This window comes from Apteryx rowi, unplaced genomic scaffold (genome assembly GCF_003343035.1).
Source record: "Apteryx rowi isolate R43461 unplaced genomic scaffold, aptRow1 scaffold_582, whole genome shotgun sequence".
NCBI classification, from domain to species: Eukaryota; Metazoa; Chordata; class Aves; order Apterygiformes; family Apterygidae; genus Apteryx; species Apteryx rowi.
In genome coordinates this window covers 72683-91531 of record NW_020450852.1, presented here as the reverse complement: position 1 = coordinate 91531, position 18849 = coordinate 72683, and the positions used below count along the sequence as shown (strand labels likewise).

General features: G+C 39.6%; 1 protein-coding gene across 1 annotated transcript in view; it reads right to left on the bottom strand.

Moving 5' to 3' along the window:
* Nucleotides 1-543: 543 nt before the first annotated feature.
* The window catches only part of ENPEP (glutamyl aminopeptidase), a 36281-nt gene continuing 17975 nt past the window's right edge, over nt 544-18849 (bottom strand). The window contains exons 8-20 of the mRNA XM_026082589.1: nt 15191-15256; nt 13154-13219; nt 11727-11878; nt 7856-7935; nt 6053-6180; nt 5882-5937; nt 4905-5055; nt 4071-4144; nt 3880-3981; nt 3576-3746; nt 1988-2128; nt 959-1037; nt 544-708 (exon numbers count right to left, since the gene is read on the bottom strand). Coding sequence (XP_025938374.1) covers nt 559-708; nt 959-1037; nt 1988-2128; nt 3576-3746; nt 3880-3981; nt 4071-4144; nt 4905-5055; nt 5882-5937; nt 6053-6180; nt 7856-7935; nt 11727-11878; nt 13154-13219; nt 15191-15256 — 1416 coding nt within the window. The 3' untranslated portion in view covers nt 544-558. The remainder of the gene's footprint in view (nt 709-958; nt 1038-1987; nt 2129-3575; nt 3747-3879; nt 3982-4070; nt 4145-4904; nt 5056-5881; nt 5938-6052; nt 6181-7855; nt 7936-11726; nt 11879-13153; nt 13220-15190; nt 15257-18849) is intronic.

Here is an 18849-nt window from a genome sequence, read left to right as displayed (position 1 = left end):
AATGGGGAGGGAATTTTAACTGGCCTTTCTGTAGTGTAAGAAAGCAAAGCAAAATCCTGAATGTGGAATTTAAAGATATAAATATATGGGACAATTTTCGGACAAAGTTCAAATTRCTGTGTAATCCCCTTTCCTTCAGAACAGAGCTCCCGTAAGGTGCACTTGGAAAGGAATCCCTGAGTGTAGTAAAGATACTTCTGTATGAACCAAGGAGTAGCTTTTCAGAGTGGTTTACAGAAAGAGACCAATCGGCTTGATCAGCAAGGACCCCAGTTTTGCCCTCACTTCTACCTTGAATAACTTTGGACATTTTTTCTATTTATTCAGGCAAATTCATCTCCCAAAATATAAAGCTATTCATATGCACAAGTGTTGGCAGGATCCGGGATCAGCAACTACACAGATGTTGCTCTAGCAATGGGCTTCTGAGTGTTTGTAGAAAAAAAGCATTAAGCCTTGGTCCTCTGAGGTAGCTAGCTGTGAAATACACATTGCTAAATATCTCTGAGGATCTGAGTGACCAGAATGAGTGCCCGACATTTTTAACAAAGTAGGACGTTAAGGGCGTAGCTGCATTTCTAACCACATTCGTATATCTTCCTTATTTTTTTTTAGCCATTCAATATTGTTCTTCACCTGCTCAATTGACTGCTTCCTGGGTGATTCTCCTGCTCCAGCATTAGGATATTTCTCAAAGAAATTTTCCATCTGGAAAAGAGAGAGAAAAAGAATTGACATGAAATAAAGAATGCTGCTATTGAGCAAATAACTTTTTATAGGAACCTGATTAAGGGCAGTTTTGTAAGAAAGAGATACTTAAGCTCCAGCTAGGAGCACTGGGATAATTTTACAGTAATTCATGCTGCTCTAGACATTTAGACAACAAAAAGACGAATTTCCTGGCAAGCAGATTTTAAAATATGTTTACTTAAAATAAAGATAAGTGCTATCACCATACCTGCCAAAGCTGGAGGTCAGTGTTGAAGGTTTGGGTAATGGTTACTATTCGGCCAAGGTATCTGTCGTTGATAGTGAATCTAGAAAAACAATTTAATAAACAGTATTGGATGCAAAAATAAGGATACTTGTTGACTGTTTGAAAGAAAAGGCACAAACAGTTATCTGAAGTTTAAACTTCTCATTGCACTGCCAGAAAACAGAGGCACCCAGGTTTCAGCGTTTTTGGAAATACTTGAAAAATAGTACTTCTATACAATAATTATACTGTTCTCAAATATTTCCACTAATGGAGCGATCTCTGCTGGGAGATGTTTTTATTAATTGAAAGCTTATTGTYTCATGTTGGGACTTGAGTGTTTAAAGACATCTTGGTCCTCCAACATCTATCTCCCTCCATGGAACCAAATTGCTGAACAATACAAACGCTGCCTGGTTCACAGCTCTAGGTTTGCAGGTATATTCTGCTTCTGTGCCCTGACCTGGCTTTTAGAAAGGAGCAGGAAGGAGAGAGAGAAGTCACTAAAATTTTTACTGTTATCTTCTGTTACCTTCTGCTGGTTGCTGTTACTAGCTGGTTAATTCAGCTAGTTGCTGAATTTAAAAAATTCTGTATACTGCCTTGTTATGAAATCAATAGAAAGAAAGTTCTGCGTCAGAGTGGAGATTTGACTGTGGAATACTGCAGAGTGTTTCTGCAGCCTTGGTAGAACTTTCTATGCTTTTTAATCACTGTTGGTTATAAGTGGTCATTTAGGGAAAGAATGATTTTCAAGTTAGCAGCAACGCACTTTTTCACTGTAGATGGCAATAATTGTGTTGAATACACTTTCAGTTCTCATTATATAAAGAAGCTGAGTATAAGGATGACTAGAAATTAAAGAAAACTTGCAAACTTTGCTTTTCCAGAAGAAAAGTAAATAGAGGTCAGTGATAATAGATGTGTGATGAAAATAAAGCAAGCCATGGCTTATAACAAAAAATACATATGGATATGGACTTAAAATTCCCAACAGAATCATTAACATACCTGCCAACTAAGTAGTCCCAGTTGAGCCGTATCCAGTCCCAGGCCATTGTTTTCCCATAGCTGTTATAGGAGATGTATCTCAGGACTGTGAAAACATCTTGACTTTTGATGAGGCTGGTATTGTAAATATATTTCAGATACCTAAGAAAAATCCCATAAGAATCAATGAGAGCATTTAATGAAAGATTCTGGAAAGCAAATATTAACACCTCCAATATACACTTCTACTCATGATTGTAAGAAATAATGCAATGTTAATATCTGAATTCTCAAGTATTTGCCACCATCATTTTACAGCTCATCCCCAGACAGGGGTGTTATTCTTTCAAAAGCATCTTAAAGACAGGCTGATCTAAAACATAATTATCTATTAATGATATCATGAGATAATTGTATCAAAAGAAACATAAACATTCAGGCATCTCTAGAAAATCAGCAGGGTTCATGCCTCTAAGTTACATGAAAATTGCCAAAATCCATTATTATTTCTATTTTGTAATCAAGTAGTGAGAACAAGATTGGATGGGTAGATACACCTCAGCCAGAAGTCCAGCCTGTTTGGGTAGCCAAGCACCAAAAAAGTAGCGGTTTGGATTGTAAAGGCCTTGTAGGGACTGTAAGTGCACAGGCAGGTGGCTTGCTCACAGAAATCTGTGCTGTTGCTTTGTTGCTGAAGCTCTTATCCACACAAAATTAGAACTCATTCAGGTATAGTGTGCCTGCATGTGCTGCAGTTGTACATCCACTTATGGTATAGACAGGCTGGATTGATCGAGTGACTTGCTCAGCATGCGCACATACAGGGAGATAAGTCGTATGGTCATAACTTCTCAACAGCACCTGCAGAGGAGCACCGCTTACACTGTTGTGGGTTGGAGTTAAGGATTATCTTCYTCTCTCCTATATGCAAGCGATAGGGACAATTTTCTCAATCTGTTAGCTCTTTTTCCCTTGTTATTTTAATCATAAAATAAGAGACAGTTCTCCTTGTTTTAGGAGGGAATTTTTATTTTCTGCAGATTTAGGCTGATCTAAATAATTAGTTCATGTCTTAATCATGTCAGTGATTAGTTACTGAATGGCTTTAGTTTATGTGGTCACAAGAACTTATGAATGCAGCTGGCCTCTACCACTACTTTATATACTATAAGTCTCATTTTCACTCTTCTAGCACCTTCTATAATTCCTTATTTCATCTTGTCTTAAACTGGGAACTCTCAGGCAGAAATTGCACCATCTTACAATGTTTAGATAGGGCTCCAACACAGTGGTGAATGACCCTGGTGAGGAGGTTTGCCTGCATCTCCGCTCTGTGATACCACCTCACGGGAAGATATCAGCTATGTTGAAGGGGGCTGATGTGTGTATGTAGAGCGGCAGCCTGGGGAGACACCAGCCCAGTCTGAGAGCTGGGCTAGCAAGGGGCAGTATCTCAGAGGAGGTTGTTAGATAACTGATCTTGAAAACCTATGGCATTCCTCATGCTGTAATCTGACAGATATGACAGCACGAGAGAGGACAGGTGAATGAGTGAACGATGAATAGTTGCTTCTATAGGGAAAGAAATATCTCTGTGTATTTAAATCACCTGTCCAAAAGGGTGATGTTATTCACTGATGCCAGACCATACAGGAGCTTTTCTTTTTCTTGTGCTAATGAAGTATCTTGGTATTTCTTGAACRTGTAATTCCAAGATGGCTCATTGCCCGAGTTCTGCATCCCGTAGCGATATACCAGGAGTCGGAGATTTACAGGAGGACTAGAGTAAAGAAACAGTACTTTAATATTGTTACCCCTTTCCTGCTTGAGATCTGTGACCACGTCACAGTGTGACCACTGTGTTCTTCAGGTCACTGTGTTCTTCAGCAGCCACAACAGCCATGAGCACTCACTTTTTTCCTCCTAGCCATTCCTGGAAGTGGAATGAAGCACTGTTCAAAGCTTCTGTGTCGTCCACACTGCATGCAAAGTCTAGAACAGATGCACGAAGAAGCCTTTAAAAAAAAAAAAGAGAGACTTTCTCACTGCTTAACTTTCCTTGAATCTGTCAGTAATATGAGATGGAAAAAAATGACTGCTCAACCTTTCCAAATGGCTTCCAGAATCACTCCAACCCAGCTGGTTTACAATGGGTTTTACCAGGAAACGAAAATAGTCCTGAGGTAGAGAAAGAGTTTTGGTTACTTTTATAAATTTCATTAAATAACAGTATATTTGTGTTCATAGTTTTACTCATTTTAATTTTCCCAGAACTAGCACTTCTTGAACAAAAAATAACACAAACACATGCACGCACAACCTTTCCGGACCACCATAGCATGCAATGTCTGAACAAGCTCATGCGCTCTTGTTTGCAACACTGATGCACAGATAGGACAAGGTCAACCTGCTTCTCTCCAGCCTTGCCTGTGCTTCAGAATGAAGGCTGGGGTGTGACCAAGCACACATGCCAAAGCTTCTTGCCAGATGTAATGATGAATTCACTACATACTTATTTCAGTGACTATTAAATCATGTTCAGCTTCAGGTCAGTTATCGAACTTGCTGACTGCCATGTTGAGGTATAGCTATCCTTCGTGCTGAGGACAGGTGTCAGAGTTTCTGCTGTCCTATACGAACTTATTTATTGGATGCAGGACAGCCTTGACAAACAAATGCCTGTACTGTGACTTACCGTGATGGATTATAAGAATAATGAGGCATAATTTCTTTCCTCCAAATGAATTGACAATCCAGGTAATTGAGAGATCAATACTAAGCAGTTTTCAGCATTTTTTTTAAGAGTACAATAACAAAAAGTAAATAGTGACAGCTCAGCAACTTTGAAAATCATTTGAACTTCAATATTATTGCTGTTATAGACCCTGAACTGTCAGATCCAGTGGTTCCGTGCCGGAATGTTTTTTTGCTTCATCACCTTAAACTGAAGATAGAGATTTGTATCGTCTTCAAGCATGTCTGCGAGGTAAGTTACAGCTGAAATAGCTCTATGCCAGGGTAAATAGTCTGTTTCATTTGTTAGGTATTTTGTGAGCTCCAGGGCAACAGAGTAATTCACGAGTCCAGCTCTGAGGAAGGAGAAGACATAACTTCTGTTGTTTTAATGACTTCCAGGAACTCTCTTCTTTAACAATATTAGAGCGCTATTCACTTTAAAAGGTCTGAAATAAAATTTGGGAGGGAGGAAAATAGTCTGCAGTGCAACTTGGGAGGTATTTTCCAAAGAGACCACTGAAGGATTACTGTTGTTAGATGCCCAGCTACAGGACCTCTCGTCACCACAAGGAGGCTGCCCATGTTGTGCAGACCAGCRTGCCCAGAAGCGGGTGACCCTCAAATGACTACATTAACTCTTGCCATACAAAAGGAAATTGCTGGTTCTGGAAACATCCTGAAAGGCTGAGGAGGTTCAGCCTTACAGGCTGTTACAGAAGGTCACCTACAGTTTATTTGTATGTCAGTATGGCCTGGTGCAAGAGCTAGAAATTTCCAAGCAATCTCTGAAACAAGAAAGGTGAGGTAGTAACTTCCTAATGCCATGCTATGCATTATAGACATACCCCAGATTTTCTGGATCCTAGCTTCTTCTGGAATGCTTCTATTATTGTTTCCTACATGGCAAAACCACCCCTTTCTAAGACCTTCACAATTAAAGCCCTGCTTACTCTTCCACTGAAGTGAAAGGAAACATTTCTCTTAACTATGCTGGTGCTACAAGCTGCCAATACATACTTATATTTGTGCCTTTTGAAGGACAACATAAGCAGAAAAACAATTAAAACTTACATCAGATTTAAAATTCTCCTTCCAGCCACCTGAGCTGAGTTAATTCTAATTAATAGACAACAGAAAGCAAAAAACTTGTATTGCAATCCCTGCAAGGAATTAGTTTACCTTGCTAAAGAAAAGGCATCATCCAAAATCCCTGCACGGTCAGCAGCTGAAAACATCTATATGGAAAAAGGAAGAGAGCAATCAGGAATATATTGATGATTTGCTGGAAAAATAGCATCTGGAGACCCTATAAGAGACCCACCACAAACAGGTTAATGTCATGACACTCACTGTGTGATTGTTGACCAGAAGACTGGCTAAATTAGCCCAGTTTTGACTATTATAATTCACCCGATAGAATCCAGTGTGGTCTGGATTAATTTTCACAAAAGAACTGGGAGATGATGTTATTGTAATTCCTGCAAATAAACAAACAATGATCAGTTTGCACATCTTACGTGACTCAGAGAACTCACTGGAGATGCTTTGGCTCCAAAAGTAATATTTGGTTTTAACCAATGTCAAAATAAGATCCAAAGCTTAATTTTAGGTGAATTTTTGAAAAAATGGCTGTATCACAGACCTTAATGGATGCCAGCACTTGTCTCAGAATATTGAATTGTGGTAATTACTTGGGGCCAGCTAGTTTAACTTTAAAATGGAGATCAGTGTGATTAGGGTGAGGATGGAGAAAATTAGTGTCATTGTGAAAAATGAAAAAATTTGCAAAGAAATAGTTCTTACTAATTTCTTTTAAAAGGATCTGACAGTTTTCAGTTTCATGATTATTAGTTTTAAAGTTTTCCCATTTTATCCTCTGTTTGTTTTATTTTTTAGTTTATTTCAACCAACTCTGTAAGTTTTTTTTCCTGTACTCTTTTCTGATTCAGTTTTCATAGCTATAGATAACAGAATTGTAAAACAGGCTGAGACTTTACTCAAAACTCATATTTAAGGAATTTCCAGTTTAAATGAAACACCTGGAAAGATGTTTCTTTCTCAAAAATATGGCTTGGTCCAACTGGCACTACTAGTTATGAAAGTTTCCTTCCTGCGCATTGAAAGCAGTGGTCTTTGATCTGCGGTTTGAGGCTGGTCATGAGTTAAAAGCACTTTTCTGTTTGGATGACCCATATGAGGTAATTTTTTCCCTAAACTTGCTGCTTGTCCTACTACCCAAGACTTTTACAGATATAGAAGTAAGCAGCCAGTCATGCAAACAGGCCTTGCCAAGTTAATAGCCCCTCACAGCCCATTGTTTTGTGATGTGGAAGTTGAAAAAGGAAAACTTTTTTGTGTAAATCTCTGATCAGTATCATGACTGAAGACACTTTTGTTTGCTTTTGCATGGATACTAAAAGCAACCAAGTGAAAAAAAAATAGAACAAAAGACAAACTACATTTTAAATAGGTAAAATTCAAAAGAATATAAAAAAAGAGGTGATTGTGGTATTTCTGAATTTTCAACTTTTGATGAAATCTAAAAATTCCAGAAATCAGTAGTTAATTTTTTAATTTGTTTTGCACTTTTCTCCCAGTTTTGGGCACTAGAATAGGAGAATGAGACATTCAGATTTGAGTGCATAATAGAACAAACATTAAAAATCAAAAATACTCATATGGACATTTCCTCATTCCTTAAATCAGCATTAGAAAATATGTTTAACCATTCATAGCTCTTTTCCCTTCCCTTAACCTGACTCAGATTGCTTGTTTACCATGCCACAGAGGTGTTCATCAGCTTCCCACTTTATCTCTTGTCTTAGACTCAAGAAAACACACTTGTAAGTCCCACTGACTTAAGTGCATTATATAATTAAGCACGTTTAGATGCTTTCTTGAATAGGGCTGGATTTAAACACATGCTTAAGCACTTTACTGAATTGGACCTTAATTGATGTAATGTGTATATGGTGGAGGAATAATCTTATTCCAGAAATGGCTACTAACTACAGTACAACCAAGCTATGTGCTGGTTCCCTAATCTGAAAACTGAAAAGCATGAAAGTTAACTGTGTATTTTATTTCTTGTTAAGGGCATTGAAAAGCTTTACTCTACTCATTACTCTTAAAAGAAGTACAAGGGAAGTTTACCTGCAGAATCTGATTTATTGTAGAAAGTATAATTCATTGAGCTCCCAAGTCCCCATTTCACTGGAATATTCCATTTGTAACTGAAATTATTTAAAGAGAAAAAGAATCAAATGATATTTGAAACCAAATACTAAAAATAAAACCCTAGTATATCTTTTTATTTGGTTTAATGTGTACATTTTGTTTTATGAAGCCAACTGTGTCAGTGTTTATATACATATATAATGTATACACCTCTATCAGTGTCTGATCGAATATCCCTTGCAACAAAAATAAGCTTTTTACCAATAGTTATTGTCTATGTTGTAAAAATGTTCTCTCAATAATGCTTCAGGGGACTCTTCTAGCTAAAGCTCTGTACTATGATATTCTGTTCAGGCAAGGAAATGTCAGATATTGGTGTGGTATGATTAGGGCAGTTATTTTCCTTGTAAAGCAAAATAAAAGGTGTGAAGTGTCTGAGCATGTTTGTACTCTAGAGATGGGGAATAGCAGTAGCTTGTCTTAATACTTTGTATTTATAAATAGTTCTCAAAATGTGTCTGGTGTACTGAGCAAGGGAGCGGGGTAAGGTTTTGTCCAGTGTCCGAGGCAGATGTATGAGTCAAGTTAATATGCTGCTTTGTTAATTATGCGCCAAAGGTTTGATCCRAGAGCAGCACAGTGTATCAGGATTTTTGGAGATCAGTGGAACTGCTAGGGCCACATCCTTCATCTCCTGGTGCCTCTGCATGCTGAAGAGGGTAATAATTACCCACAATCAGAGAGAGATTGTGTGGATRAATTTCTGGTGTGCTACACTGTGTAGTTTATTACTATAGCTGAGAACATGCAGCCTCATTAAGTAGTATCTTCATGTCACATCAGGTAATAATCTAGCAGGGCACAGAGCAATTAATTTAGCAAAAGATGATTATATGTGGATGGGTGGCCTCAGTGTTAACATTTATATGTCCAGGGCTCTGTACAGACAACAGTTAATCTTCACAACACTCACCTGAGATAAGTGTTCAAGTATTACTAAACCTTTTTTATATATGGGAAGACTGAAAGAGTTTAAGCAATACTGCCATACAATCAGGAGGACATCTTGCCCTTTCCAGCCTATTTTCCTTCTTCCAGACAACCATAATTCTTCCACTGTTAAGCACTGAGGGCCAAACGTGACCTTACACTTCTTGCTGAGAAATTCCTTGAATACCTTCAGTGACTAGGTGCAGTCTCCTTGGTCTGGGATATGCCTCATGTCCAAACTTTGTAGAGATTTGGACTCAGAAGGGAGCCACAGCACAGCCTGTCCAAGGCCCTGATTGGGCGGTCGCAGAACTACAACAGCAGGGTATGATACAAACATATCTGCACAATCACCTACATAAGACTAATGAAATCATTAAGTCCTTTTGAGCAGACAGCTGCTCTTCCACATTAGCGTATTGCAGTCCATCCCAGGGAGACTTTTCTTCCATCTTAAACATCCTGGTGACAATTGCAGCAGGCAAATCTGAATATTCTTTACAATCCTGGATCAACGGAATGATGGTTACTCTCCAGGAAATGTCAAAATGAAGATTATGCTCCTTCTACCTGAGTGTAGGCTCCTGCTACCTCCAGGAAGAATGATTAGCTATTGTTTTACATCTTTTGAGCAAAAATATTTTAACAGGTTTATACACTTACAGCTTTTACTAACTGTCTTATGTAACATACTGCCATGGAATTTAGAGGGGCTGTTGTTTGACCAGAAGCCTCAGCATTGTCTTTCCCCATGAGAAAGCCCCAAAAAGATTTTTTTTAAACTCTTGTTTTGTAAATGCATTTAATGGGGGGATTTTATTTAGTTTTCTTTATATGTTCCTGAAATCGCATACATAAATACTTTTCCTGAGCATTAGATACAATAGCTGTGTCCTGTTAACTGTGCATATTGAGGACATGTTCCTGACAGGCTGTGCTGTAGCTACATATTTGCCCAGCAGCACTATTTTAAAAGGACAAGTTTTTGACCTATTTCTTTTGAGTGCCAGGATTCAGGAGGGGACTCTTCAAGCCAGACATGCTGCAGGCAGCTGGGGAGACCATCCCTGCAGGGTTCAGAGAATAAAGCATGCACAGGGCCTGCAGTTTTCACTGCTTAAATCAAAACCCCTCACCCAGAGGTGAAATGGGCCAGTTCCATCTGTGGTATGATGTCCTCAAGAGCTTCCTTACCCCTATCTGTGAAGGTGGAAGGAGGAAATAAGGATTTTCAGTGGACTGACTCCTAGGCAAGAGAGTAAGTCTGTTCCAGCATAGATATTATCAGTATTTGATACTATAATAACATATACTATTGCATTTCACTTCTAAGTCATTTATAGAAACTACACATTTAGCAACAAATTCCCCTATCACTTTGAGAATGGCAGGGACAGTGCACAGCTCAGCTTCTTGACAGGTTAAGGTAGGAGCTGCACTGGGATTTCTACTTGAGAAATGACAAATGGCAAGTTACTGTAATTCTTGAAGTCAGGTGAAAGCAAGATTCCTGCATAGTGCAGTAAGCCAAGATTTTTAACACAAAGAAGCATTTTGACTGAATAGTCTGTAACACCAGCCTTCATATGGTACAGGGCTGGAGTTTGAAGCTAGAATTGCTTCAAGTCTGCAAACTTTTTTGCTATGGTGGGAGAAGTACGTTACAAATACGTGGGTAATTCTCCTATCTCAACTCTTTTGATACCTATACGTATCTGCCAATACTGTGGGCCTTGCATTGCTTTTTTTCCCCTTTTTAATCAAAAGGAAATAAAATGGCCACAACTCTTTCTTCATTCTTTCCTTGTTCTCAGTCTTTGTATTAAAATAGCTAGTAGAAGCTAATGGAAAGTTCCATTTGGGTAGCTTTAGTTCTGATTCAAACAGTTAAATTTTACTGGTTTAATTGTATTTGGTTAGTTCAAGCAACAGAACCTTCCCAGTGTGGGTTAATTTGAATCTCTTTCACTGAAATGTTAGCAAAGTTGCATTGCCTGAGAATTGGGGCTGGCTAGGAGGACATACGATGTCAGCTCTGGTCAGTTATTCACCTGGTTAACTTCACTGGGTAGCTGAGCCCTTTTCCCATGCCATTCCAATGCACAGGCAGGGATCATGTCCTCTCATGCTAGTCATCTGCTAATTAAAAAATATGGTCTTCTACAGTATCCTACCTGTCTTGAATAGGGTAGATGTGTGTCTGAAGCTGACCCTCTGGCCACACAAGGGCCCAAAATGCCTATCTTTGACTAGGTAACTATCTTGTAGATGGCTAAAATTAGCCAATACAATCCTGAGCTAAATAGGAAAAAAACAGCTGTTGATGAGGATTACTAACCTTCATACATGACCAGCTATTTCACAGTAATTCATGTTAATTAAACCACATAGGTAAGACCCTATATTGGGATGTATTATACTTCCTATACCATATGGGGAAAAGGGAATAAGCTATCCTGGTATAAAATACCTGTATCATGGTACCTGCTTTCTGAGAAGAAACAATTTTGTGTCAATTTTTCTTAGTTTGGCAGACTGCAGTTTGCAATGGTTCAACAAATGGCTTGTTATCACCTGAGCTGTCTGTGCATGAGAATGAGACCTTTGGCGGGACCCCATCCACTCCTGTTCTGCTGTGTTTGAGAGAGAACCCTTGAGACAAGGGGCTGATGCAGTCCTAAATTTGAAATACTTCAATCTAGCTTTCCATTAAGTTTGTTTTTAAATACAAGTGTTGAGAGTAAGTTTATCAAGAACAGGTGTAACTGCTTTTTTTGTGTGTCAGTAGGAGAGAGTATCTGTCTGTACAATATTTCTACCTTTCTGTTTTGAACAGACATTTAAAATAAGATCTTACCCGAGATCAGAAGGAGGATAAGAAGCATTTGCCTGGGGATCCAAGAGAAAACGTTTCTGTGTGAACACTGAATTAATTCCCATCTCCAAAACAGGGTAACCCATCTGCCTAGTCCATGTGTCCATGACTTCCTTCACAGGTTTATTACTTGCCTATGAATGAGGGGAAAAGGTTGCAGTGAAAAAACAAATTCAGGCCAAAGTGGAAAAAAAAAGTGTTTGACACTGAGAGGAAGAAGAGCAAAAAGGAACAAAGGAAAGAGCAAGTTCAGCACAAAAAATACTCTGTTAAATCTTTTTATGGTGCCTGTCATAGAAAGCAGGAGTGAGCTGGAAACTCAAACATATCCAGAGGAAATGAGGAGTATGTGAGCAGGAGTTTAGGCAGTAACATAGACAAGAAATACTCAGTGCCCTTTGAGGTCCCTTCCATGCTCTAATCTCTCTCCCTATTTTCTGAAGAATGAACAGAACAAGACAGAGAGGATTARCAGAGACTTTTCAAAGCCAGAAGTTCCCTTGCAGCGTTCCTTGGCCTGAGTGTGAAGGAGGAGCCAGTATCACTAACAGCAGCTACACTAATGTGAAAACTGATCCATTCTGTTGACCATGAACTTGTATTCTACAGACCGAAGCTGGAGAAAACTGCCAATGCCCTCCCACAGCCTGCTGCGTGGGAGGGAAAGGAGCCAGGATGCCTGTTCCCTTGTTCAGGTTGAGCAGGTGAAGTGAAGACGCAGAACACCAGAGGGAAAGCAGAGATGCGCAGGGAAGAGTCTGGGATCAGGGAGAAGATGGGAACTGGAAAGCAGACACGAAAGCACAACTTGGGCTGTGTGAGTGCCCACAGTGGGGGAAGGAAAGGAAAGGATATATATTGTCAGGTTAAGGACCTGGTAGTAGGCAGGTGGCCTTTAGGGCTAATGAGATGGGAAGAAACAACCTGGCCTCAAGGAGAAGGAAAGACCAGAGAATGGAGACAGTGAACTCAGAAGCTAAAGGGACAGAGATGATAAGCACCAATATTATTTGCTGATGAATATTGTCAAGAGCTTTCAACTAGACAAGTCTGGTTAGACATAAGGAAGAGTGCATGTGTACATGCATAAGGAAGAGTACAGATGTGCATGTGTGTGGCTGGTGAGACCATGAAATTAGTTTGAATTGCTGGAGGTTGTGGGGGGGGGAATCCTCTCAGAAGCAGTCATGTTTCTTATTCCTCTCCCCACACTACTCTGTCAAAAAATGAAGAAATAATATTATATTTACTAGAAATAAGTTGTGTTGGAATATGTTGGGAGGCTGCCTAGCTTGTGATTTCTCATTGACAGAAGAGCTACAGGGTATAAAAAGTTTAGGAAATTCAAGGCAGTAGGGTGAAATCTGAAACTTTTCACTAGCAAGGGTTCAGATTGCTGCAAAGCATACCGTTTCCAGTGCTGCCCAGAAATCGTCTGTCTTGGCATTCTTGAAATAGTTGTCCTTTAAATATATCTAGAGAGAGGTAGAAGACTGTGTGAAAATACTACCAGATCTTTCTTCTTCACGTACAAAAACAAAACTCATATTCAGATAGCATCAGTTGTACATAATATCTACCAATGATCAGTAATATTCTGAACCTGGAGGAACTTTGAGCTAGACGTAGGCTGATTCATTTCCCCAGCTTTTGCAGGCATCATTCACCGTATTGAGTTTCCATAGGATATTCCAGGATTATTTTAGGCTGTTCTAAAATGATAGGCTGTTCTAAAAAAGAGATCTGTCCCCTTCTTTTCATAAGTATGGGAGGGAGGCTGTTGCTTTAAGCAATGCTTCTAACTTCGAGTAAGCCAAAAACATGGAGAACTAGTTCCTCAGAGAAGTATTGAAAAGGTCAGTCTGCTGAAGAAAAAAAAGAGCATTCCCTATTGATAATACAGTAGGTGTGAAAGTATTTAAGTATTTTAAATTTACTCATAATAAGGTATGATTATTTATATACATGCATACTTTTATACATACATACATACATATATACATGTATATATATACACACACGTATTTCCAGAAGAGGACTCTCCTTTTTTATGAACTACTGTTTTAATTTAAATGTCTGTCTCAAAACAAAAACCAGGCAAAGACCAAAATGGCACCAGCAAAGCTATAGTTGCTTACTGAACAGATATTTTTGGCTCTGTGAATGAAGTTCCTCAATATATCCATTTTGCATTACTGCAGGAGGTTAAACGGATCCATATTAATCTTATAAAGTTCCCTTACTTTCTAATGTATMCCATAATATTAGGAGTCAGCATTTTCTGATGTCACATTAATATGAAATACATTTGTACTTGAAGAGTTCTTTATATTTTATTCAAATGGACAGAAGCGTTGCACATTTCTGTCTAATTAGGGAGGTTGTTAGGAGGAGACAGCTGTTTCAGGAGGTTTGAGTAGTTGTGGAATCACAGTGGAAGTATGGAAATCTGGTCACCTCTAAGTTGTGATCAAAATGACTTTTGCAAGGATTATAATGGCGTTCAACTTAGTATTCACCCATCCTAAACACTAGTCCCGTCTGTGGCTTACCTAGCTGCTCAACATGCTTTCTTTCCTATCCTGTTAACTGGATCCTGGTAATGTTTAGTCAGTAGATGGTGCTGTTTGTTTCATTCTTAGCCACAGCTAGCTACTCTATGTTCTTGAAGGCTCTGAGCAAACAGCAGTTATTAGTCTCTTGTGGACAGGGTGTCTGTGTTTTCCTGTCATTTAGAACTGTCCTGATTGAATATGTGAAAGGAAAAATTAGGGAAAATACTACAACTGTCCTGTAGCAGCTCGTGCTTTCCAGAGGGGAGGGAGATAAGAACCATTTCAGTAAACCTGTCTTCAGAAACTTCAGATGTCAGCTGACAGGAAGCAGCATATAACCTTCCTCTTTCAGGGAGGGTTCCTTTCTCCCCTTTTTCTTTCTGTAATTTTGTAGCATTGCGTTTTTCCTCTAAGAGAAAGGTCTCTGAACTATGCAACATCTCCCTTTTCTGGACCTGATTACCTTGGCTCTTTGGGACAGGGTTCCCCTATGTCAAGTCCTTATGTCTGTAACAGATTCCTGCATAGCAGGCTTGGGTGGACTGGAGGACAGTGGCACCAGGAAGCTGCAAAAGTGCTCTCCAGCTGAGTGAGGGGAACCTAGCTGGCAACAGGATAAAGAGCAAAGACAGAGCTGAGGAGGTTTCTGTACTACCAAGCTGTCATGAATTTAGGTCCTTGCGGGCAGACTGTCAAATCATCCTGCAGTTCACACTCCTGCTCTGCAGGAGCATGAACTTCCCTTTGACACTGTCCAGTTGGCACTGAAATGAATTATATATTTCTGCTACTAATACCAGGATCTCTGATGTTCACTTTTCTGAATGATGGGTTTGCAACCACCGTGTGAGGATCAGCTGCATTTCTTGCATGCTTTGAAACCTGTCATACCTGACACCCTTTCTGGAAGAGGTCTGGTGTCAGCCAGTCTCGAAGCATTCGGAGAATTGACGCACCCTGGGGACAAAGGGAAAGGGAACAAGGTCATGCCACACTGTTGTAACACCTTTCTCTTCACCTAAAAAGTAACGTGAATATTTTGCATGCAAAAAATAGAAGTCATTCTTGTGGCTAAGAAAGTGGTTTTTCCTAATTCCTTCACAGTGCAGCATGCCGGCCTGCACAAACCCTGAGTTTAATCCTGACCGTGAGAGTTGGTCTTTAGTCCCAACCAGACGCCCTCTTCTGAATGTAGCTGGGCCAGTGGAAGGGCTCCCGAGCCCTGCTGCTGGGGGCTACTATCCCACCCATCTGCCAAAGGTTGTATGAGCACTCCCTCTTCTACCCCAAACAACGCTGGGCTGATGGCAGCGGAGAAACTAGCCACATCCAGCTGGACAGCTTGAGAGAAAATGACTTCTGCTGAACACCCAACAGACAGGGAACTCCTGAACTGGAGCAGGTCCAGGGCATTGCATGTTGGGGATGTCTCATCTGAAGATTCACAATGAGCTTGGCTGAAGATTGGTGCAAGAGCTTTGGCTCCTGAAGGAGAGTAGCGTTAGGATCAGAGAAGTTACTTACTTGTATGACACAGAAAGAAAACAATTAGGACCTTGAAAGAAGAAAGAAACACAGAGAAAACTGGAGAGATAAGTAAGAGTCATGTGGGACAAAGAGAACAGTATGGGCACAAAATGAAGGAAAACAAACACTATGCAAACCAAATCTAAAATGTAAAATACAATTTTAGGATTAGTATGTTTTCATTTTCCCAATAAATGAAAGGACAGGTGAAAGCCTAATGCTCTGAATGGTTTAAAAATCCAGTTGTCCCATGAAAACAAGAGCATTATTTGGGTTCTCAGTAAATCCTGTCTCCCCTATTTATATGTTTGAGAATAACAACTTGGCTGCACTAGTCATAGTAGAGTTTGAGCAGATATGCCTCAGTCTGCTTTCCAAACTATTGCTGCAGATTCAAGGTAGTCAGCAGATGACTTTTCTGATACACTAATTTAACATGTTTGCCATGAAATATGTTCCAGAATGATCCAGTAAAATTTAGAACAGATGTTCATTGGTGGTAATCATAAGGCTGCTTATGATTAACAGTGATCATAAGGCTGCTTGTCTGCACTAGGGCATCTTGGTTCCTCGGCTTTATCTATCAGCCACTTCTTATCTGATGCCACCTCTCACAGACCGTCCCCTCGCATTTATAGTAAGAATCAGAGTAGAGCTCTTGTGCATGTTTTTAGGGGGCAGGGGAGATTTCTTTTGGTTTAAATTGCAATGAATTGTCATCCCCTTGCATCTTCTACAACTGCTTTTCAGTCTCTTTCCCCTACTCCTGTCCCTCCACTACAGTGTGACGGAGTGTGTTTGAGAAAAACTCATGCTAACAAAACCACTGGTTATAGAAACCCTGGTGTTTTCATAACTTTGCCTTTTTCAAATATTTGGGGAGGTTTAGTGGAGCAACCTTGATTTGATTAGCTGAGCTTGTCTGGTGGTGATATGTGTGTGTGTTTATTTGGATGTTTTATCAATGCCCGCATAACTTCTTCTAGAGAGTTGTAGTAATTGCTAAGCGTATTACAATATTATATAAAGCAGAAATGTGGCGGGTTTAATCCTAAACTTTAGCTGGGAGGTTTCAAAAACATGAGGCTCCCAAAAGCAAGTTTCAAGCAGAACATATTTAAATATTTGTTTTCTGAAAAGCTAATCAATCTCTGATTTCCAAAGATGGAAAATCTCACTGTTATCTTAACACAATGTGTCAAATTGAGAGAGATTATTAAACTTGAAAAAGAGGCAAGATGTAGTTCCTTTTTAAGTGCAGATTAAAATATATATATATGTGTATGTATCATATATATATATATAWAAAACGTATAGTCACCAGCTCTACCTAGTGCAGCTTTCCTAGATGCATAATGCCCTACTGCTCTGACAGCAATTAGATGTTCACTCACAGAATACACTGTAATGACTCCGTAGACCCTTAGGCAATTCATTAGAGTTTTAGGACTGTATAAGCCCTGTAATTGCTCTGGTAAAACTAACAGAGAGCATTCCAAGTTATGCTTTATTTATTTATTGATGAATATTATCACAAGAAGATTGTTTTTAGAAGAAAAATGCTAAAGAGAAGCCAAAATAAAGCCAAAAAGAAACAAGCTAATTTTGTTAAGCATTTATATAAAAATATCAACAGTATTTTGAGCTAAACCTATGTGAAGACTTTCTCATTCAAGCCAAATTATATCCCAAGCACACTGTTCCCAAACAATGCATGAGTTCTCAAGTGTTTTCTCTTAAAAAAATTAATGTTCATGTAGCAATTATCTAGGCACAAAGAAATGAGTTAAAGCTAAGATTTTTTTTCATTGTTTTTTTAGACCATGCAAGAGTGTGTCTCTTGCTTAGCTCACCACTGAAATATCCTATTTTGGTCCAGAGTATTTGATTTAGCTCTGTATATTTCTTGACTTTTGTTTAGTTTGATTTAAGAAATTCAGTGTTATACAACGTAGGTTTTCATGTGGTTTACGATTTGACTGTGAGGTATTTATGATGCAATAAATACTGATTGTATTGCTGAATAGAGGATTTAACAATTGAAAACAGAGAATTGATGGAAATGGATCAAGTCTAGCTAATAAAAGTAATAACTATGACTACAGATTTTAATGAAAGCTGAAATCAATGAAATACTTTATGCTTAGCAGGATAATGGGAACTTGGAGAGAGGGAACAAGCAGGATGTAGTAATAGTGGATTTTGCGTGTTCTGTGGAAATTACCGCTATAGCATCAGACAGGAAACTGATAGAGTCATACAAAAAGCTGTCAAGACAAATGTGGTTTATCAGGGTTAGACACAACATGGTGTTGGAGATGGTTGGTCGAGGAGAGAGTGACCAGAGTCTGAGCTCCTCCACGACCTTGGTGGCAAACATGGTGCTGAAAGGGAAGAGGGATGGGGGTGCTTTCCTCCTGTACTTCTTCAGACTAAATGCGCCAACCCCCCCCAAAAAAAAACAGAAGCAGCACTGTTTCAGTGTGCTTGAGTCAAGGAGGTACGCTGAGCCCAGTATCTCCGTCCTAGATAGTCTTGGAGGTCAACAGTGGTTAGATCCCAGGGAGTCCTGGGCTTGTGGTAGCCCATCTTTCCTAAGGCTTCTAGGATGCCTGGGATACTGTGAGCAACATGAGACAAAATTACTTTCATGTTTTCCCCTACTTGATTCCCTGTCTCACTTCCTCAAAATCGCAGTTATACTGCCCCAAAGGTGGGACAGGAAAGCRCGAGAGAGGGAATCCAGGCCTCTGCCCTTGCGTTAGATTATATGGCTTGACATAATTGGGCTGCCTCGGCACATGAGGTGATGGGATAGGGGTGTGCTTAGTGCCCTGTTTAGGATAATTTTAAAACTGCCAACTCTAGTGGCAGGCACTGCTGACACTGTGATCTTCCTGCTCCGCCGTGTGCTGTGTGCAGGTTCGCATGGCACACAACAGCTGACTGGGGCTCTGGTTGCGCTGCTCTTCTCACAGCTGCTTTTGTCTGAATCATCATTGGCAACAATAGGGAACTTCCCA